The 23,482-nt window shown below is 47.9% G+C and overlaps 1 protein-coding gene across 1 annotated transcript in view; it reads right to left on the bottom strand.

The window, feature by feature from the left end:
• Positions 1 to 23,482, bottom strand: part of LOC147105446 (mixed lineage kinase domain-like protein) — a 132,453-nt gene that overhangs the window by 90,783 nt on the left and 18,188 nt on the right. The window contains exons 2-5 of the mRNA XM_086010903.1: positions 17,129 to 17,593; positions 12,448 to 12,576; positions 8,648 to 8,825; positions 8,451 to 8,548 (exon numbers count right to left, since the gene is read on the bottom strand). Coding sequence (XP_085867029.1) covers positions 8,451 to 8,548; positions 8,648 to 8,825; positions 12,448 to 12,576; positions 17,129 to 17,585 — 862 coding nt within the window. The 5' untranslated portion in view covers positions 17,586 to 17,593. The remainder of the gene's footprint in view (positions 1 to 8,450; positions 8,549 to 8,647; positions 8,826 to 12,447; positions 12,577 to 17,128; positions 17,594 to 23,482) is intronic.

Here is a 23,482-nt window from a genome sequence, read left to right as displayed (position 1 = left end):
TTCCATAGAAAATGGGAGATTTTTAGGTCGCACAAAGTGTAACATACGGGTAACGCCAGGATGGCATAAGTCAGTATGAAGATCGGCAAGAGTCAAAGTTGACATGGAAGAGCAGAATGCATGCGTGAGGGTATCTGGGGCCACATTCTCTTTGCCAGGTCGATAATGTATGGTGTAGCAAAAGGCGACCAATTCCATCCTCCAGAGCTGTATTTTGTTATTCTTGATCTTAGTGCGTGACGTAATAAAACTCACTACGCACTTGGTTTGAGCATAACGCAAGGCTTTAATCAACTTGTTTCAGAACATAGAGGTCTAGTTGTACTTCACTAGTTCCTTGTCTTACAAAATGTCCCTGGCAAGCTGGGCCCACGCCCGAGTATTTATACTCCTTGGACGGCGCCACCAGCTGGTCGTCCAGCGTTATTTCATGAGTAGTTTCTTGATAAATGATGAGATTTATAACATTCTTCCTGCCTAAAAGATTTGGAAGTCCAACGACTTCCTCTTAACGGATTAGGCGGACCACGAATAGCCGCAGTCTTTTAGATTTTTGTTTATGGCTAGAAGGCACACCTCCCCGGACCGTGTCTTGGTCCCTGGGCCGCTTGATCCGTACCGGTGGATCGACAGGGCCCATGTTGCTCTGATCGACCCGAGGGAGGCTGGGGAGATCATGACTCCGGGTGCGGGTACCCACAGGCGCAGAACGGGGATTGACTGGCGTCCTGGCCTCGAGTGGCCATCCCACGGGGAGCACTTGGCTCCCCGAGTGGATCCGGTGGGGCAGCTGGCAGATCTTTCGATGTCCCAGGTAGGGCGTCATCTTCGGGGGAGCGCAGAGTGTCGGCATCATCCCCGTGGGTCCCTCTATCGGTTGGGTCCTGGAACCGGCCGGACAGGGAGCCAGGTCCCGGAGCGAAACGGTGAACTCCCGGCCATCAGGGTACCGCACGTGCGCGTATATGGGATTGACGTCCGTGAGTTCTACCTCGTCGATGAGAGGATCGTTTTTAGATGATCGGACGAATCTTTGGAGCAGCACGGGGCCAGGAGAGACGTCCCATGGGTGGAGCGACGCTGGAAGCTGAAGAATCGCTCGTGAGGTGTGACATTGGTAGAAGTAGAAAGGAGAGACCTGTTGGAATGCAACACGTCAGGGAGCATAGTTTCCCACTGCTGGTCTGGTAGATTGCGTGACCTCAGCGCAAGGTGAACAGCGTTCCAAATGATAGCGTTGTATCTCTCAACCTGTCCGTTGGGATGGTACGGTGTCGTTTTACTTGTGGTGGTTCCCCGTTGGGGGAGATAACTTTTAAGTTCGCTTGACATGAAGGAGGGACCCCGATCAGAGTGGATGAAATTGGCCGTACTGCAAAGGGAAAAGACTTGATCAAGGCATTTGATCACTGTGGAAGTAAGCATATTGGGACAGGGGAAAGCAAAGGGAAAGCGTGAATATTTGACCACCATAGTCAGTAATTAGGTGTTTCGCGTTGAGGAAGGCAATGGCCCTTTAAAGTCAATGCTGAGTCGCTGCATAGGCTGCATAGCGTGTATGAGCGAGCCGTCTGATGGACGGAAGAATTGCGGTTTTAATTCCGCACAAATTCTACAGGAGGAGCACGTTCTTTTCACATCTTCCGTAGAAAATGGGAGATTTTTAGATCGCACAAAGTGCAACATATGGGTAACGCCAGGATGGCATAAGTCAGTATGAAGATCCGCCAAAGTCGAAGTTGACATAGAAGAGCAGAATGCCTGCGTGAGGGTATCCGGGGCCACATTCTCTTTGCCGGGTCAATAATGTATGGTGTATCCAAAGGCGGCCAATTCCATCCTCCAGAGTTGTATTTTGTTATTCTTGATCTTAGTGCGTTTTCGGTTATCCAGCATAAAGGCCACGGAGCGCTGATTGGTTATAAGTGTGAAATGGCGACGAGCTAGAAAATGACTCCATTTACGTATAGCTTCAATGATGGCCGTAGCCTCCTTCTCGACAGGAGGATAATGGAGCTCGCTACCCTGCAAAGTTCTGGACAGAAATGCAATGGGTCAACCACCTTGATTCAAGAGATCGCCACATCCGATGCATCGCACTCGACCACGAAAGGAAGATTTTCATCAATGGAATGAAGCGTGGCTTTTTCCAGTTGTCGCTTGAGGAGGTTGAAAGCTGAAATAGCCGTTGCCTCCAATGGAAATGACTTTGCGTGAAGCAGGGGCTGGACCTTGTCGGAGAAGTGGGGTATCCACTTCGCATAATAGGTGAACATGCCGAGTGCCCGTCGAAGAGAGCCGAGATTCGTAGGGGGAGGGAGCTCCTGAAGCGGACGAAGTCGCTCCGGATCCAGTTTAATGATACCGTTGCCCACCCAGTAGCCAAGGATGTTGACTGATGGTACTGATTTCACCGATTTGGACTCATTTAAGATTAAGTTGCGACGATGGAGAACGTCAAAAAATTTCTGGAGGTTGGCATCATGCTTCTTCTGGTCGTGACCAGCAATGGTGATATTATCCAGATATGGAAAAGTGTCCGTTAAGTTCCCCTGTTTGACTAGGCTATCCATTGCCCATTGAAAGACGGCCACCCCATTGGTGACCCCAAATGGAAGGCGACAAAACTGGTAAAGCCGACCATTGGCCTCAAAGGCCATATACTTTTTGTCAGAGTCCTTTAACAGTACTTGATGATATGCGCTCTTTAAATCAAAAGTTGAAAATACCTTGTAGTTGGCATGGTTATTGACCATGTCATCGATGTGTGGTAGTGGGTAGGCATCCAGGTCGGTATACTGGTTAATAGTTTGCGAGTAATCGATGCAAAGACGTTTCTTGTGTTGCTTCAGAGGATTTTTAACAACGGCGACTTGAGCCCGCCAGGAAGATGAACATGGCTCAATGATACCGTCAGCTAGAAGGTGAGAGATTTCTGTCTCGATAAAGGATCGATCATCTTGGCTGAAACGTCCTGATTTAGTGACTATGGGCTTACATCGGGGGGAAATATTGGCAAACAAGGAGGGCTCGTCGAGCGAAGCCGCCGAAAGCGCACAAAACGGTACTTTGGACATAGTAAGATCCGGCTTTGACCCTCCAAACTCAAAAGTGAGTCTTTTGTGTTGTTTCTGGAAATCCTGTCCCAGGAGCACATCACTGCATAGGTTCTTGAGCACCCCGAGCTGGGTGGAGAAATAAGTGCGGCCATTGAGAATAAGGTCGACAAGACAAAAGCCGGAAGAATTGGTGATCAGTGTTGTCAGATGTAAGAAGTCACACAACACCAGGTTATAGTCCAACAGCTTTATTTGAAATCACAAGCTTTCGGAGCGCTGCTCCTTCTTCAGGTGAAGTGGAGAAATGCATAAAGACACAGCTTATATAGTCAGAGAATCATGTCAGATGTTTACAGCTGTTGGACTATAACCTGGTGTTGTGTGACTTCTTACATTTGTCCACCCCAGTCCAACTCCGGCATCTCCACACCAGTGTTGTCAGAGCCATTGCAGTTTCCCTGTCCGAGGGGTAAATACGCAATTTTAACTTATTGACAGCCCGCTCACTAATGAAGCTGTCAGAGCTGCATGAGTCAATTAGTGCACTTAAAATGTGTCCATTTACCGAAACCTTCGTGGCTGCATGGGACAGACTTTGGGGAAAAACAGCTGTGATGGGAGGAGGAGCAGTTTTATAGATAGCAGCTGTAACCTTAGTAGTGGCTCTTGGGGGAGGAACAGTTTTATAGATAGCAGCTGCAAAACTATCAGGGGCTCTTGACTAGTATACCTTAGAAAAGTGACCTTTCTTACTAACAGAGGCTCTTCACTGACATACCTTAGAAAAGTGACCTTTCTTACTGCAATGACTGCAGGTTGCGTTACGAGCAGGACAAAATTTCCTACAGTGGAATACACCCCCACAGAAGAAACACTTCCTTCCAGATTGCCAAGATGCGGCTAGGGCAGGGTCATCATCAGTGAGGGCTTCTAGGGTAGGGTCGCCCTTGGCTAGGATAGAGTAGTCATCAGTGAGGGCACCGCCCGAGGCCCATTGGGGGAGTCACCAAAATTGATAGCAGCAGTCCGTGCACGCGGTAAAAGATAGGCATCTGCATTTCTTTTTGCTAAGTCCAGAGAACATGCCTGGTCATAGGCAGCTGCATTTTTTTTTGCTAAGTCCAGAGAACATGCCTGGTCATAGGCAGCTTCTAACTTGAGGGTTTGATTCTCCAACAGACGCTGGCGTATGAAAGGAGACGCAATTCCGTTAATAAAGGAATCACAAATTAATTCCTCCTGGTACTGCTCAGCTGAGACAGCTTTGAGATTACAATCCTTGTTGAGCCTGCGAAGCTTTTGAAGCAATTAGTCAAGTGATACCCCGGGGTGTTGTCGAGTTGTGGCCAGTAGATGCCGAGCAAAAATTTCGTTTGGGGCCTTAACATATAATTGCTGTAGTATTTGGATAGCGGAGTCATAGTCTACACAGTCTTCGATATAGTCAAATACATGAGGGAATACATAATTGGCAAGTATCTCTAACTTATCAGGAACATTCTCACCACACACTCTGAGGAAGTTGCTGAAGGTACGATACCAGTGTTTCCATACCTTAGCCATTGTAGGTGAATTCGGGTCCAGGTCAAGACGGGCGGGTCGGAGTAGTTTCTCCATGATGGATTGATTACTACCTCTGGTTCCCTTCTACCATTTGAGTCGTAGGCATCTGTTCCCAAAACCACTCAGAGCGTGGAGCAGCAAACAGTCGACTAAATTGACGTAAGAAAACTACTAGGCACTTGGTCAGAGTATTAAACAAGGCTTTAATCGACTGTTTCACAACATGTAAGTCTAGTTATCCTTCACTAGTTCCTGTTTACAAAATGTCCTGAGCAAGCTGGGCCCATGCCCGAGTATTTATACTCTCCCTGGACAGCGCCACCAGCAGGCCACCCAGTATATTTCATAAGTCCTTTCCACATAAATGGCACGATTTATGTCAATTGGTCTGCCATTTCTTTGTTCCCCATTATTAATTCCCCTGATTCTGACTGCAAGGGACCTACGCTTGACTTCACCAATCTTTTTCTCTTCACCTATCTATAGAAGATTTTACAGTCAGTTTTTATGTTCCCTGCAAGCTTATTCTCATATTCTATTTCCCCCCCTCTTAATTAATCCCTTTGTCCTCCTTTGCTGAATCCTAAACTGCTCCCAATCCTCAGGTTTGGTGCTTTTTCTGGCCAATTTATATGTACTCTCCTTGGATCATATCCTATCCCTAATTTCCCTTGTTAGCCACGGTTGAGTCACCTTTTTTGTTTTATTTTTATGCCAAACAAGGATGAACAAATTCTGCAGTTCATCCGTGCGATCTTTAAATGTTTGCCATTGCCTATCCACCGTCAACCCTTTGAGTAACATTCCCCAATCCATCCTAGCCAACTCGCACCTCATACCATCGTAGTTTCCTTTATTTAAATTCAGGACCCTAGTCTCTGAGCCAACTAATTCACTCTCCATCTTAATGAAGAATTCTATCATATTATGATCGCTCCTCCCCAAGGGGCCTCGCGCAGCAACATTGCTAATTAACCCTTTCTCATTACATAATACCCAGTCTAAGATGACCTGATCTCTAGTTGGTTCCTCGACATATTGGTCCAGGAAACCATCCCGTATACACTCTAGGAATTCCTCCTCCACAGTATTGTTACTAATTTGGTTAGCCCAATCTATATGTAGATTAAAGTCACCCATGATAACTGCTGTGCCCTTATTGCACGCATCTCTAATTTCCCATTTAATTCCATCCCCAACCTCAGCATTACTGTTTGGGGGTCTGTATGCAACTCCCACTAACGTTTTCTGCCCCTTGGTATTTCTCAGCTCTGCCCACACAGGTTCCACATCATCAGAGCTAATATCCTTCCTTACTATTGTGTTAATCTCCTCTTTAACTAGCAATGCTACCCCACCTCCTTTTCCTTTTTTCCTGTCCTTCCTGAATATTGAATACCCCTGGATGTTGAATTCCCAGTCTTGGTCACCCTGGAGCCATGTCTCCGTAATCCCAATTATATCATAACCATTTACATCTATTTGCGCAGCTAATTCATCCACCTTATTACGAATGCTCCTCGCATTAAGACACAAAGCCTTCAGGCTTGATTTTTTAACACTCTTAGTCCTTTTAGAATTATTATTTACTGTGGCCCTGTTTGATTTACACCCTTGATTTCTCTGCCTTCCACTTTTGCTTTTCTCCTTCCTCTCTTTTGCTTCTATCCTTGCTTCCCTTTCCTCTGTCTCCCTGCACAGGTTCCCAACCCACTGCCATTTTAGTTTAAACCCTCCCCAACAGCACTAGCAAGCACTCCCCCTAGGACATCGATCCCGGTCCCGCCCAGGTGCAAACCGTCCAGTTTGTACTGGTCCCACCTCCCCCAGAACCGGTTCCAATGTCCCAAGAATTTGAATCCCTCCCCCTTGCACCATTCCTCTAGCCACGTATTCATCTGAAATATCCTTCTATTTCTACTCTGACTAGCACGTGGCACTGGTAGCAATCCTGAGATTATTACCTTTGAGGTCCTATTTTTTTATTTACCTCCTAACTCCCTATATTCAGCTTTTAGGACCTCATCCCGTTTTTTACCTATATCGTTGGTACCTATATGCACCGCGACAACTGGTTGTTCACCCTCCCCCTCCAGAATGCCCTGCAGCCGCCCGAGACATCCTTGACCCTTGCAACAGGGAGGCAACATACCATCCTGGAGTCTCATTTGCGGTCGCAGAAATGCCTATCTATTCCCCTTACAATAGAATTCCCTATCACTATAGCTCTCCCACTCTTTTTACTCCCGTCCTGTGCAGCAGAACCACCCATGGTGCCAGGAAGTTGGCTGCTGCTGCCTTCCCCTGATAAGCCATCTCCCTCAACAGTATCCAAAGTGGTACTTCTGTTTGAGAGGGGGATGGCCACAGGGGACCACTGCACTACCCGCCTGCGCCTACTACTCTGCCTGGTGGTCACCCATTCCCTTCCTGCCTGTGCAGCCTTTACCTGCGGTGTGACCAACTCCCTAAACGTGCTATCCACGATGTCCTCAGCATCGCGAATGCTCTAATATGTATCCATTCGCAGCTCCAGCACCGCAATGCGGTCTGTCAGTAGCTGCAGCTGGATACACTTCCCGCACACATGGTCATCAGCGACAAGGGAAGTGTCCCTGATTTCCCACATAGCGCAGGAGGAGCATGCCACGGGGCCCGAGCTGTCCTGCCATGATTTACCCTTTAATTAATTTAAATTAAATCAAATCAATCCCACTAATTACACTACAATTAAATGATATATTCAAGGGCCCTTGGTTACTAGCACTCCCCGATACACAACAGAGACCTTAGAAACTATAACCACAAAAATTAAGACCTTCTAAATTTTATAAACTATTAATCTTAACTGTCAAACTATATAGTATAAATACTCACCTGGCCGTACTCACCCAATCAGCTGCTTCCTCTTGCCCGCGCCACTTTTTGAATCATGACGTGGCTCCGGAACGCCGCCGCCGTTCTGTGAGATTGGTAAGCCTCTGTAAAAAAGCCCGCGAAAGTGAGTTTAAGTACTCACTGTACTGCCACTTTCTGTTCCTCCCGACACTGGCCTCTGAAAAAAGCCCGTGAAAGTGAGTTTAAGTACTCACTGTAACACCGCTCTCTGCTCCTCCCGACACTGGCCTCTGTAAAAAAGCCCGCAAAAGTGAGTTTAAGTACTCACTGTACCACCGCTCTCTGCTCCTCCCGACACTGGCCTCTCTAGGGGGATTAAAGGGCTGGAGGTGATTACAGAGATAAGGAGGGGAGAGGCCATGGAGGGATTTGAAAGCAAGGATAAGAATTTTAAAATCGAGCGTTGCTTAACTGGGAGCGTCACTTTCCTTTCCTCTCCTGCTGTCCTGACAGTAATGATCCTGATCCCTGGCTGGTTTTCAATCTCCTTCCTAGCCCAGGGCACTGAGGCCTATTATTGAGGCCCTACGGCCACTACAGCTGGGACCAGTTAACTTAGCACAGTCCTGGAATGGCTCGGTACCCATACCGGGCAGTACATTTACCAACCAAGCCATTGGGGCAACTCAAAACTTCACTTTCAAAGCAATACCCCAATGCTCATTAACGGTCAAACTAGACAGACAAATAGGAGAGTGTGTAATGAAATAGGGAGAGAGAGACCAGTTGGGAAAAGAGAGCGAGGAATAGGAATAAAAATGGAAAGTAGCTTTTATTTAAATTTCCTACATTACAACAGCGATTACACCTCCAAAGTAGTTCATTGGTTGTAAAGCACTTTGGGGTGTCCTTAGGTTGTGAAAGGTGCTATATAAATGCAAGTCTTTGTTTTCTGTTCTTTCATTCAATCCATGCCTGGGACTAACTTACCCGTTTGATGAATGCAGATTCCATAAATTCGCACGATGTTTGGCGATTCAAAGTGCTTCATGGTTCTAGCCTCGTCGTGAAAATTTTTCCGAATTTTCCTGCAGGGGAAGGAAAAAAGGCCAAACTATGAATTCCTGCTCTAACGCAGCAGAGAGGAAACATGCTCAGTTCAGTGAGAGTGTGTAATCCATACTCACTTCACATCGGATACCCCAGTGTTCAGAAAACGTTTAATGGCCACTGGGAATTTATGCAATGTTCCCGAGTAATATTTGGAGTTGTCAGTTTCCATGAATGGCTTGTTATGCACTTCGATGTCCTCTCGTTTTAATTCCAAAATATCCTGCACTGGGTGAACAGAAGGTTTCTCCTGGTCTACAAGAAAAGGAGAGAGACATTTCAGCACAAGGTCTGGGTAAAGGCAAGAAAATACAATTTTTGTCGTATTTTTGCTCATTTCAGTCATCGCTCCCAGGTCGGGATCAGTTAGATGCAGAGTACTGCTCCCTCTACTCTGCCTCAAACAATCTACCACAACCCCAACCTTAGAAGACCACCCCCTATTTCCCACACCAGCCGTCCTATGGCCTCTCTGAGTGAATTGCCAATTTAGTGCCCATGCCCATTGGATTGAGACTGCCCAAACTCATTTAGTATAGCCACCAGCAGAGAAAGTAAACCCTCCTCCCATCAATCTGGGCTGGATATAAACCCAGATCATGGAGGTGAAAAGGCAGTGTCCAGCATAAGATACCATCCTGCATGCGCTGGATGCAGGGATATGGAAGCAAGGGCTGGGGACTCTGTGAGGGGCAGTGGCAGGGGCTGGAGCTCAGATATATACACCATCGATTATTATTTTCCTGCTATTGACCCGTTAAGAGTCTCATTAGCTTTTTAGTGGATACCGCAGCTGTTCTGTGTTGAAAGCAGAGTGAGTCCTGTTACTAGGATTCCAGTTTGAGTAAATCAGGTTAATTTACTGAACAAATAACTAGCCCCATTGTATTTGACATTTTCTTGTCATGCAGATGCACAGAAAGAAGACCACCGAAAATGCTTCTCAGCCAGCAGCTGTCCTATTCCAAAAGGTGGTGACTTGTGCTGAGAATGGTTGCCTGAGTGAAGGAGCCATTCTTCATATATGGGTCTGGATACTGAGTGTCACTGGGCTTTTCAACTAGGCTTAATCCTGTACACACCTGACCTCCACACAAACTTGTCATTGTTCTTGACAAGATCTGGGATCAGAATCCTATTTTGCTTTGTGACTTTATCTGGGTTGGAGTGTTACCCGATTCCATGACTGGGTCGGGGATTGGGGTGTTAGTCGGTTCTGTAACTGGGTCGGGAATTGGGGTGTTAGTCGGTTCTGTAACTGGGTCGGTGATTGGGGTGTTAGTCGGTTCTGTAACTGGGTCGGGAATTGGGGTGTTAGCCGGTTCTGTAACTGGGTCGGTGATTGGGGTGTTAGTCGGTTCTGTAACTGGGTCGGTGATTGGGGTGTTAGTTGGTTCCGTAACTGTTGTATCCGTGTGTTAATGGAGACACGGAATGCAGGAGTAGGTTTCACAGGTGTTTACTGAACAAAGTCTGGAGGTGAACTAACAGATACAAGACACTATACAGGCTTATATAGCCCGAGTGGCCATTACCGGCATTACAGTATACAGGGGCTCTTAAAGGCACATACACCACAGTAACTGGGTCGGTGATTGGGGTGTTAGTCGGTTCTGTAACTGGGTCGGCGATTGGGGTGTTAGTCGGTTCTGTAACTGGGTCGGGGTCGGGGTTGGGGTATTAGTCGGTTCTGTAACTGGGTCGGGAATTGGGGTGTCAGTTGGTTCTGTAACTGGGTCAGGAATTGGGGTGTTAGTTGGTTCTGTAACTGGGTCAGGAATTGGGGTGTTAGTTGGTTCTGTAACTGGGTCGGGGATTGGGGTGTTAGTCGGTTCTGTAACTGGGTCAGGAATTGGGGTGTTAGTTGGTTCTGTAACTGGGTCGGTGATTGGGGTGTTAGTCGGTTCTGTAACTGGGTCGGCGATTGGGGTGTTAGTTGGTTCTGTAACTGGGTCAGGAATTGGGGTGTTAGTTGGTTCTGTAACTGGGTCAGGAATTGGGGTGTTAGTTGGTTCTGTAACTGGGTCAGGAATTGGGGTGTTAGTTGGTTCTGTAACTGGGTCAGGAATTGGGGTGTTAGTTGGTTCTGTAACTGGGTCGGGGATTGGGGTGTTAGTCGGTTCTGTAACTGGGTCAGGAATTGGGGTGTTAGTTGGTTCTGTAACTGGGTCGGGGATTGGGGTATTAGTCGGTTCTGTAACTGGGTCGGGAATTGGGGTGTTAGTTGGTTCTGTAACTGGGTCGGTGATTGGGGTGTCAGTTGGTTCTGTAACTGGGTCAGGAATTGGGGTGTTAGTTGGTTCTGTAACTGGGTCGGTGATTGGGGTGTTAGTCGGTTCTGTAACTGGGTCGGCGATTGGGGTGTTAGTCGGTTCTGTAACTGGGTCGGGAATTGGGGTGTTAGTCAGTTCTGTAACTGGGTCGGCGATTGGGGTGTTAGTCAGTTCTGTAACTGGGTCGGTGATTGGGGTGTTAGTCGGTTCTGTAACTGGGTCGGGAATTGGGGTGTTAGTTGCTTCTGTAACTGGGTCGGTGATTGGGGTGTTAGTCGGTTCTGTAACTGGGTCGGTGATTGGGGTGTTAGTCGGTTCTGTAACTGGGTCGGGGATTGGGGTGTTAGTTGGTTCTGTAACTGGGTCGGGGATTGGGGTGTTAGTCGGTTCTGTAACTGGGTCGGTGATTGGGGTGTTAGTTGGTTCTGTAACTGGGTCGGCGATTGGGGTGTTAGTCGGTTCTGTAACTGGGTCGGGGATTGGGGTGTTAGTCGGTTCTGTAACTGGGTCGGCGATTGGGGTGTTAGTCGGTTCTGTAACTGGGTCGGGGATTGGGGTGTTAGTCGGTTCTGTAACTGGGTCGGGGATTGGGGTGTTAGTCGGTTCTGTAACTGGGTCGGGGATTGGGGTGTTAGTCGGTTCTGTAACTGGGTCGGGGATTGGGGTGTTAGTCGGTTCTGTAACTGGGTCGGGGATTGGGGTGTTAGTCGGTTCTGTAACTGGGTCGGGGATTGGGGTGTTAGTCGGTTCTGTAACTGGGTCGGGGATTGGGGTGTTAGTCGGTTCTGTAACTGGGTCGGGGATTGGGGTGTTAGTCGGTTCTGTAACTGGGTCGGGGATTGGGGTGTTAGTTGGTTCTGTAACTGGGTCGGGGATTGGGGTGTTAGTTGGTTCTGTAACTGGGTCGGCGATTGGGGTGTTAGTCGGTTCTGTAACTGGGTCAGGGATTGGGGTGTTAGTTGGTTCTGTAACTGGGTCGGGGATTGGGGTGTTAGTCGGTTCTGTAACTGGGTTTGGGATTGGGGTGTTAGTCAGTTCTGTAACTGGGTTTGGGATTGGGGCATTAGTCAATTGTGTGACTGGGTCTTGGATGGGGAAGTTAGTCGGTTCTCAGGTTAAGGGGTCGGCCATTTAGGACTGAGATGAGGAGAAATTTCTTCATTCAGGAGATTGTGAATCTTTGGAATTCTCTACCCCAGAGGGCTGTGGATGCTCAGTTGTTGAGTATATTCAAGGTTGAGATCGATAGATTTTTGGACTCTAAGGAAATCAAGGGATATGGGGATTGGGCAGGAAAGTGGAGTTGAGGTCAAAGATCAGCCATGATCTTATTGAATCTGCAGGCTCCAGGGGCCGTATGGCCTACTCCTGCTCCTATTTCTTATGTTGACTGGGTCTGGATTGGACTGCTAGTCAGTTGTGTGACTGGGTGTGGATTGGGGTGTTAGTCGGTTCTGTAACTGGGTCGGGGGTTGGGGTGTTAGTTGGTTCTGTAACTGGGTTGGGGATTGGGGTGTTACAGACTACTTGGCTCAGCTCAGTAAGAAGCTAATTTAATTTTTTTGCTGAATCAGTTGCAGAACATTTCCCCCTTATGCACTCACATGACTCAATTATATGTTTGATGTCCTTCAAGTCCATTTTCATTTCCTCCATGCCATCAGTCACAGTCTCCATGCCATCAGCTACAGTCTCCACGGCCTGTTGGATCCTCTCCTCCATTGAATGCAATGCTGCCAAATAAGAGGAAGTCAAGAGCTCTTAAGAAACTCAAATCTGCTGAATTTCATTCTCTCACCAGGAACAATGAGAACACATAAAACTGACAGAGAAATAATCACATGCAAAAGGCATCTGGTTTCACACTGCTTTAAAGGGATGCATCTTCCTGGAAACATGTTTGGCATTTTTTTATATTTTGGGGAGGGAGAAGTACCAGAAGTTTCCATCACTGCATCATGTTTGTGAACAGATGAGAAAGGATTTGCCAAGCATTTCCCCCCCATGAAAATTGTGCCCCTTTACTTTCTCTTTTGTTTCCTTGGCCCCTGGCATGTTTTAGGATTCTTTGACCATTTTTCCACAGATGTATGAAAGAGTTATTTTAAAATGTGTCTCGAGTTAAAATTGCTTTAAAGTGGTTACGTTCTCAGGACAGCTCCGTGCTGCAGTGTGAATCCACAGTCAGCTGAAACGTGATTAATATGCTCAATGGGAAGTTACCCATCGCAATAATTGAACAATTATTAATTCATTAGCTTGGTTGGGTATTGCGGACGAATCCTCGATCATGGTGTTGGAAATCCCTTTGACCTTTGTTGGTCCGTGCGAGAAACTTTTCAAAATCAGACACCAAGAGGCAGAAAAGCAGGAGACTGAAAGCAGAGAGGTTCTGCCCTGGGCTGCAGAATAGGCAGAGAGATTATTCTGCTGAAGTTAAGTAAGGTAACCCACTGGCGTTGGACATGATCTTCACTGCACGTCAATTACAAGAGAAATGCAGGGAACAGCACCAACCACTGTACATGGCCTTCTTTGATCTCACAAAGGCCTTCGACACTGTCAACCGTGAGGGATTATGGAGTGTCCTCCTCAAATTCGGCTGCCCTCAAAAGTTTGTCACTATCCTCCGCCTGCTTCACGACGACATGCAAGCCGTGATCCTGACCAACGGTTCCACCACAGACCCAATTCACGTACAAACCGGGGTCAAGCAAGGCTGTGTCATCGCACCAACGCTCTTCTCAATCTTCCTTGCTGCAATGCTCCATCTCACCCTCAGTAAGCTCCCCACTGGAGTGGAGCTAATTTACAGAACAAACAGGAAACTGTTCAACCTCCGTCGCCTCCAGTCCCGATCCAAGGTCATCCCATCCTCTGTCATCGAATTACAGTATGCAGACGATGCTTGTGTCTGTGCTCACTCGGAGGTCGAACTCCAAACCATCGTAAACACCTTCACCGAAGCATACGAGAGCATGGGCCTTACACTAAACAGCCGTAAGACAAAGGTGCTCTACCAACCTGCCCCCGCCACACAGTGCTGCCCCCCGATTATCAAAATCCACGACAAGGCCTTGGACAACGTGAACCACTTTCCATACCTCGGGAGCCTACTGTCAACAAGGGCAGACGTCGACGACGAAGTCCAACACCGCCTTCAGTGTGCCAGTGCAGCCTTTGGTCGCCTGAGGAAGAGAGTGTTTGAAGACCAGGGCCTAGAAATTCACTATGGCCCCGCCAGCTGGCTGGCGCCCAGAAGTTAGCGCTGGGCGGGAAGCCTATAGCGATCGTCAGATATTCATTGTTAGCGCCCCAATTCGGAAGCGGGCGCTATACCAGGGTGTGCCCGCCTCTGCTTGGGGCGCTGACACTGAATATCAGCGCTCTTGGTGCCGCTGCGCCAGCCGCTGCGGAGCGGCAGGCTGCGGTACTGCAGGCCTCCTCCTTCTCTTAAGGGGGAGGTGCCTGCAACAGCCGGAGCCCCGATCGCGAGTGCCGGCAAAAGAGCCCGGCACAACGGAGAAGTGCCGGGCTCCCGCAAACCAGCCGGCAATGCCGCGGGGGGGGGTGGTGGAGGAGGCCGGGGAAGGAGGTGCGGGCAGGCGGCTGCCGAAAAAGCGGCCGGCCGCACCTTCCCCTTTAAAGTGCCCCACTAAGGATTCAGCACGGCCCCGTTTTCTGGTCGCTGTTTGCGGCCGCTTCGGAGGAGGCGGCCGCAACTAAATATGGGGATCGGGCCGGTTTCGGGGCGGTACCGGGGCACTGCGCACACTGATGACGTCATCGGTGCCGGCGCAGCGCTAACGGCTACCGCCGCCAATACCGCTGCGCTGAATATCTGCGCTAACTCATTTTTGGCGCAAAATCACTCTTTAGGCGTTAACTGGGCGCAAAGCTGGCAGCGCCTTAATGAATTTCTAGGCCCAGGACCTCAAACACAGCACTAAGCTCATGGTCTACAGGGCAGCAGTGATACCTGCCCTGCTGTATGCCTCAGAGACATGGACCATGTACAGCAGGCACCACAAAGCACTGGAGAGGTACCACCAACGCTGCCTCCGCAAGATCCTGCAAATCCGTTGGCAGGATAGGCGCACCAACGTCAGTGTTCTTGCTCAGGCCAACATCCCCAGCATCGAAGCTCTGACCACGCTCAATCAGCTCCGATGGACGAGTCACATTGTCCGCATGCCTGATACGAGACTCCCAAAACAAGCGCTCTACTCGGAGCTCCGGCACGGCAAGAGAGCCCCAGGTGGGCAGAGGAAACGCTTCAAGGATACCCTCAAAACCTCCTTGAAAAAGTGTAACATCCCCACCGACACCTGGGAATCCCTGGCCCAAGACCGCACAAAGTGGAGGAGAAGCATCCGGGAAGGCGCCGGACACCTCGAGTCTCTTCACTGGGAGCAAGCGGAAACCAAACGCAAGCAGCGCAAGGAGCGCACGTCAACCCAAGCACCCCACCTACCCGCCCCTTCAACCACCATCTGCCCCACCTGTGACAGAGACTGTAGGTCCCGCATTGGACTAATCAGCCACCTGCGAGCTCAGTTTTAATGTGGAAGCAAGTCATCCTCAGTTCCGAGGGACTGCCTAAGAAGAAGAAAAAAAGAAGCACTGTGGGTTCTTTATTTTGAACCATTACACGAATTTAAGTTGTCCTGATCGTACTGTGATTCGGATTATACCCATTACGCTGTACATTTCATCTTACCGTGGAATAAAACACCTTAGAATTCAAACCAAGCTTCACCTTGTCGCATATTATCTCAATCCGCCTTCAAAGGGATTGAAGGACCACATGCGCGTGAGACGTGGAATTTAATTGTTGCGTCCCTGGGGTTGCACTACTGATATTGGGCAATGTGAGTCAACTCCCTTAAAATGAAGATGTTCAGACTACCTACGGGAGTGATTGACGCCACTGAACTCAAGAAGGAGTCTACGAGAGACCACATTTGTAACAATTTAATTATTTTACACTAATCCAAATTGAGATGCCTGTGTGATTGAACCAATTACCTAAATAATCCAAATTCTTCTCAATATGTTTGCACGGTTTCTCCTATTTGAGTAACTTGGAGATTTTAGTTATGATACCCTTGTCCTAGATCCGTTGGTGGAAAAAAAGGCGATTGAACAGGCTGCCCAATATTTTGTCCTAGTGGACCACTTAGTTGCTTATAATGAAATCCTGCAGATCACCTATAAACACAGGTAATGTCACACTAAACACTGTGTCTAAAATACAAACTAAATCCCAGTGGGCGAGAGATTGAGGAGGAAGGGCTGTAACATTCCCTCCTGAGATGTTTCTTAGCTCGATGTTTAGACCACCCTTGTATTGGCTGGGATTTCCTGCATTTGCAGTTTCTGGGCGTTCCCCAAACACCCACAGCACAGAGCAACTGGCATTGTATTTCTGGTTCAGGCTTATTGTAGCCCCTTCATCCGATAAAACAAAGGTATTTATTTGCATCTCTGGATGCCCTTGATTTACTTCCCTAGTACCTCCTTCCTTCACCTCTTCGGCTAATGTAGTAATTGAAATCACATTTCCCTACATAACAGCAGTCGCTGCACTCCAAAAGTATTTTATTGTGGGAAGCACTTAAGATTTTTTTGACGTAAAAATTATCTATATAATTTAGTCTCTGCAGGGTTCAAAGGAGGGACTAATTTGTCCATTGGCTGCGTCCTAGTTACACCATTGCTATTTCTGCTTGTATGTTTTATGGCACTGGGTTCATCTGTTTGAGCTTCAGGAGCCTGGCGCTCTGGAAATATCTGTTCCCAGAGTTGCTCCTCATTAGTGGATTTGGAATTCATCCATCAATAAGAGAGGAGCATGTAGAACCGGCCATTCTTCACCGCAGGAACTATTCAAGTCAAACAGCTAAACCCAGCAACATAACAGAATGAGAAATAGTAATGGAGTGGACAGCCGTAGAGGGAGGGTGACTCACCAAGACTTCAGGTGCCAGATTGCAAGGGCTTGTCATTTTAACTTAAAGATATGGTGATAAGGTGTGATGGTGGGATTGAAACCAACCAGAAAAGGGTGGGCTGAACGGGCCAGGACAGGAGTAATTACAGAGGTAGGATGCCACTCCTCCTCACACTATCCAACACAAACTCCTTTCCCACATTAGACAGCTGTAAATGTATTTGGGGTGCAATCATTCTGAACATTACTTACAATGTGTAATCTTTCTGTAATGCCCCCTAATAATCACAAAGTAATATCAAAACCAAAAGGAGCAAATTTAACAATGTTACCTTCCTCTAATTTCTTTGCCACCATGTCCAGATGTCTCTGATCTTCCTCTACATCTTGCTCATCTTCCTTCTTCCTCTGGTTGCCCTTAAATATACTCAACAGCATTTTGGTCTGTTCAGTGTGCAAGGCGAGGTCCAGGGCCACAGCAGCATCGTTCAGTCGTTCGTTGAGATGATTGAAGTCTTCCTTGATCTCATAAACCTTGAAGACCTTGGAGAACCTGTTCTTGTTGGTGAAAGACTCAATAAAATCCTTTGCACTCTCCAGAATCCCCATCAGCTCCTTCAGAACCTTTGTTGTGCCAGTCAGGTCTTCACGCTGGATGCTCTGCACAGGTTCCAGGAGGGATTCGATCCGAACCTTCAGACGCTGGCATCGCTTGTGATTCATTTTTGCCTCATTGCAGAGAGAGTAAATAACCTTAACCACATCAACAATCTTTTCAACATAATCCATACTGTTACCTGCAACGACAGAAGATCATCATCCCTACCTTATCACTCAGAATGGATTGAGTGTTAAATGCGTGCTCCCTGAATTACTAGGGACGGACTAGACCTGGCGGTGGCCCTTCACTCCATCATGAACAGGCTGGCTGCCATCTGGCAAAAGCATAGAGTGCAGAGTTTACTACAGTGTCACCTATTGGAGTTAGCCCATTCCTCTGGTTACAAATCCCAGCTGGGTGGGGAGGAGAACAGAAAATATGTTTGTTTTTCTAAGGCCACTATCTCCACATTAGTACAGTATTAACACACATGCTAATGGAAAATTTTTTTCAATCCCAGCTTTCATTATCATAGAATTATAGAATCTTACAGCACAGAAGGAGGCCATTATGCTTCACGCCAGCAGGAAATGAAGCTAAATAAGCCAACAAGCATGCTTCTGCACCTTCAAAAAGATCATGCCTGAGGCAGATCCCTTGGTTGTTTACTGGGTAACTGCACCATGTGGTGTGGTACTAAACCAGACAGGGAGGAGAATAATCAGCCAGGGCTCTTGTTCCTGATAGTGCCGACTGACTGCTGCTGGAATGTTGTCTTTGGGCATTGAATGAGGGCAGGACTGCCAAGTTCACATAGCTAGCTGACGCTGACTGGTTATGCTCACGAATGAAGGATGGTAAATTGGGTGAGATGCCTCTCCCACAAAACCATACTCCAGTGCCTCGGGAAAGTATTTCATTTTTAATACTTCTGCCATTTGCCCCTGAAGCACTTTGTAAGCAATCAGACTAAAGCATGTTGGCTGCTATGGAACAGCACTATTTGCTGTGGTCCTATCATGGAGCATGCTGGGTTCCCACCACTAGTTGTTACCATGGAAATCCTGTTAAGCTCTGGTTTAACCCTGTAGATCAGCACTAGAACATCTGTCCTTCTCCTCCTACCAGCCACTCTGCCTAATCATACTCCCCATCATCCCAGAGAGTACCCAGTTATTGGCTGAGAACTGTCCAGAAACCAGTGACATTACCCACTGAGTTTATTGATAAAGTTTCATTCATCTACGGTATCAAAAATAAAAGATCACATGCTCCCCCGATAGTTCAGCGAGTTGATAACCGCTGGGGGGGCGCATAGGGTTAATCCGACTGCTTGCTTCTCTTCCGCTGTACTGTGTGCACCCAGGTAACCTTGAAGAGAGATCACACGGTGCCCACCAGTACACTAGAAGCCTTTGGTGACTGGTGGGCACCACTGGATATGGGTTGTCTGATAGATGGGCAAAGTAATATTGTGATTTAATATATTTTACTTTGTTTGGGCCAACTGTATATTAGTGATGCCTGCTTCTAGCCAGGGAGGGCATTTGTAGAATGTATTCCTTTGTTGGAGGCACCGGGTTAGCCCCAGTGCCACTTTACTGGCCCTTCAAACGGGTCTCAGTGAGTTGCTAATGCATTGGCACAAAAAGAAGGTCCGGAGTTCAAATCCCCCATCTGTGCTGAGTCAGCCAATCGCAGGTAGTGTGCAACAACTGGCCAGGGTTCCTTGCTCTTGATCACTATCCAGTAACCCTGCTCGATAGTGCATGTGTAAGGACCCTGGGTGAGGGCAGGATCAGACTCGGCTGTCATGATCGAATATCCTGTCAAGACTCACATGTATAACAAATAATGGCCACTCAGACAAGATACTGGAGAAAAGTGATAAAAAAAAGAACATATAAGGTGATTTTACCAAACCCTGCCCGTCAAGTATTCAAAGGTACAGAGGGTGAGCAGGAAAATAGGATTAGATCAGGTAGCTCCTGTGGAAAAGAAGCTTCTGTGCAGACTTGTTGGGTCATGAATTGTTTCTATGTTGTAACATTTTATAAGTGGGGAGGGGGTGTCCATACATTCAGCTCAGTTGGTTTAAGCCTTGGCTCAGTGGTAGCACTCTTGTCTTTGAGTGAGAAGGTAGTGGGTTCAAGCTCCACTCCAGAGACTTGAGCACGTAATCTAGGCTGATAATTCGGTGCAGTACTGAGGGAGAGCTGCACTGTCGGAGGTGCCGTCTTTCGGATAAAACGTTAAACTGAGGCCCCCTTTGCCCTCTCAGGTGGATGTAAAAGATCCCATAACACTGTTCGAAGAAGAGCAGGGAGTTCTCCCGGTGTCCTAGCCAACATTTATTCCTGAACCAACACTTAAACACAGACAATCTGGTAATTTATTTCATTTCTGTTTGTGGGACCTTGCTGTGCGCAAATGGGCTACCCCGTTTCCTACATTACAACATGAAACCAGGGCTTAGAGGGTTAAATTATGAGGAAAGGCTTATATTCCCTTGAGCATAGAAGATTGAGGGATGATCTGATCGAGGTGTTTAAAATGTTAAAAGGATTTGATACAGCAGATACAGAGAAACTATTTCTCTGGTGGGTGAATCAAGAATAAGGGGACATAATCTTAAAATTAGAGTTAGGCCATTCAGGAGCAAAATCGGGAAGCACTTTTTCACACAAGAGGTAGTAGAAATCTGGAACTCTCTCACCCAAAAGGCCATGGATGCTAGGACATTGGAGCTTTCAAGACTGAGATCAATAGATTTTTGTTAGGTAAGGGTATCAAGGGATGTGGAGCAAAGGTGGGAAAACAGAGTTGAGGTGCAGATCAGCCATGATCTAATTGAATGGTAGAGCAGGCCCGAGGGGCTGAATGACCTACTCCTGTGCCTAACATCACTATGTAACAGTGACTACACTTCAAAAGTACTTCATTGGCTGTAAAGTACTTTGGGACATCCTGAGGTCGTGAAAGGTGCTATATAAATGTAAGTTCTTTCTTTCTTCTTCTCTTGCCCCTGGGTAAGGACATTCTGGGTTTGAGCCCCATAATCTATGCTGATACTTCAGTGCAGTGTGGAGCGACAGATGCATTGTACAAGGTGTCACTCTTCAGATGAGATGTTAAGTCGAGGCCCTGGCTGCCTATACCATTGATTCAAGTGAATATTAAAGATCTCATGGCACTATTCCAAGAAATGCAGGGAGTTCTTCCAGTGCCCTGGCTATCAGTGCCCTCCCTCAACCAACACCACCAAAGGCAGAGTAACTGGTCATTCATCTCATTGCTATTTGTGGGATCTTGCAGAGTGCAAAGTAGCTGCCGCACTTGCCTACGTAACAGTCAAAGCATTTCAAAATAATTCAGTGTGTGAAGTGACTGTGAGACATGGTATTGTCTAAATATAAGTCTTTCTATTTATTCTATACAGGGTAATACGACCAAATTCTGTCTGTACTGGGGAGGAGAGGGGAGAGTACCAATTTAGGCTTCATCCAGTAACAAATCCTGAACATAACACGGGCTTCATGAAATTGTTTGATAATTAGTCTCATAACAGAGCATGTAACACAATCCCTAACTTGCGAGCATCAGGCATTAATCAAAATGCATGCTTCTTAGATAGCGAGACAATTGGGATACAAGCTCTCAGCTGTAGGGTACCTTAATATAAAGGCTTCCAAGCTATCAGGATTCCTGACTATATGAGGGCTTCAAAGGGCTCTATTATGGTCAGTCCCTGGAGAGTTAGCAATGCTGTAGTATTGTCATAACGGCAGACATCAGAAGGTCTCTTTGAATCTTCTTCCTCAGGCTCACAGTTGGTGATAGACAATGAGGGACTCCAGTGTAAACTGGTTGGAATTCACGGGGCAGCTCCAAGATCCTCTCATCATTTGTACGATAGCAAAATACTGCAGATGTTGGAAATCCGAAATAACAACAGAAAATGCTGGAAAAACTCAGCAAGTCAGGCAACATCCGTGGAGAGAAATTTGAGTTGACGTTTCGGGTTTGACCCTTCTTCAAAACTGGAGAGAAAAGGAACTAGATCGAAGGCAGGGCTGCGATCGGACAAAAGAATAAAAGAACCAAAAGAAGTAAAAGAGATTAGAAGCTAGACGAGATGGTAATAGGCTGTGATTAGGTGTAAAGTGTACTGGCAGGGCAAAAGATAGCTGCCAGGTGTGAGAGAGAAACAAAAGGAAAGGGGGGGGGGAAAGGAAAGGAGTGGAAAAATATAAGTGAAAATGAAATAGGGGCCGAGGTTATGATCTGAAATTGTTGAACTCGATATTGAGACCGGAAGGCTGCAGACTGCCTAATCGGAAGATGAGGTGCTGTTCCTCGAGTTTACGTTGAGCTTCCGTGGAACAGTACAAGAGGCCAAGGACGGTGAGGTCCGAGTGGGAATGGAGCGGTGAATTGAAATGACAGGCGACCGGAAGCTCGGGGTCACCCTTACGGACTGAACGGAGGTGTTCCGCAAAGCGGTCACCCAATCTGCGTTTGGTCTCCCCAATGTAGAGGAGACCGCATCGTGAGCAGCGAATACAGTATACTAGATTGCGAGAAGTACAAGTAAATCGCTGTTTCACCTGGAAGGGGTGTTTGGGGCCCTGGACAGTGGGGAGGGGGGAGGTATAGGGGCAGGTGTTACATCTCCTCCGCTTGCACGGGAAGGTGCCAGGCGAAGGGGAAGGGCTGTTTGGGGTGATAGAGGAGTGGACTAGGGTGTCTCGGAGAGAGCGGTCCCTGCGGAATGCTGAAAGGGGAGGGGAGGGGAAGATACGTTTGGTGGTGGGATCACTTTGGAGGTAGCGGAAATGCCGGAGGATGATCCGTTGAATGTGGAGGCTGGTGGGGTGAAAGGTGAGGACAAGGGGAACCCTATCGTGGTTCCGGGAGGGAGGGGCAGGGGTGAGGGCAGAGGTGCGGGAGATAGAACTGACACGGTCGAGGGCAGTGTCAACCACGGTAGAGGGGAATCCTCGGTTGCGGAAAAAGGAAGACATGTCGGAAGCACTGGTGTGGAAGGTGGCGTCGTCGGAGCAGATACGGCGGAGGCGGAGAAACTGGGAGAATGGAATAGAGTCCTTACAGGAAGCGGGGTGGGAGGAAGTGTAGTCCAGGTAGCTGTGGGAGTCAGTGGGCTTGTAGTAAATATTGGTCGATAACCTATCCCCAGAGATGGAGATGGAGAAGTCGAGGAAGGGAAGGGAAGAGTCAGAGATGGACCATGTGAAGGTGAGGGAAGGGTGGAAATTGGAGGCAAAGTGAATGAAATTGTCAAGTTCGGGGCGAGAGCAGGAAACTGCACCGATACAGTCATCAATCAAGGATCGCAAGCTTCATCAACTCTTGGACACCAACGCCCCTCCGGAACCTTCTTCCCCTTCACTTTCCTCTGACCCCCCTTCTCCCAATCTCACCCCCTGCCGTGTGTTCACTATCCCCTCTGACCTTCCACTCTCTGACCCTGAACGATCAGTCCTCAGCAAAGGCCTAAGCTTCATCCCCTTACGCCCCCACCTCAATGAATTTCGAGCTCGGCACGATGCTGAGCTCTTTTTCCGCCGCCTTCGTCTCCGTGCCCACTTCTTTGGCCAGGAGTCCTCCCCCCGCACAACTGACCCTTTCTCCCGCTTGCAGAATTCCCATTCTACCTGGACCCCTCCCCCTGGCCTCTTACCCTCTCTAGATCTTTTCATCGCTAACTGCCGCCGTGACATCGGCCGTCTCCATTTCTCTGCTCCCCTCACTCACTCCAACCTACCTCCCTCTGAACTTGCAGCACTCCATTCTCTTAGATCCAACCCTGACATTGTCATTAAACCCGCTGACAAGGGCGGTGCTGTTGTTGTTTGGCGTACTGACCTCTACCTAGCGGAAGCTGAACGCCAACTCTCCGACACCTGCTCCTACCTCCACCTGGACCATGACCCCACTACCGAACATCAAACCACCGTTTCCAAGACTGTCACTGACCTCATCTCCTCTGGAGATCTTCCCCCCGCTGCCACCAACCTCATAGTTCCCCAACCCCGCACAGCCCGCTTCTACCTCCTTCCCAAGA

The sequence above is a fragment of the Somniosus microcephalus genome, chromosome 17, assembly GCF_052327205.1.
Source record: "Somniosus microcephalus isolate GS21.2 chromosome 17, FLI_Smic_1.0, whole genome shotgun sequence".
Lineage (NCBI taxonomy): Eukaryota > Metazoa > Chordata > Chondrichthyes > Squaliformes > Somniosidae > Somniosus > Somniosus microcephalus.
This window is presented reverse-complemented; position numbering and strand designations above follow the sequence as displayed.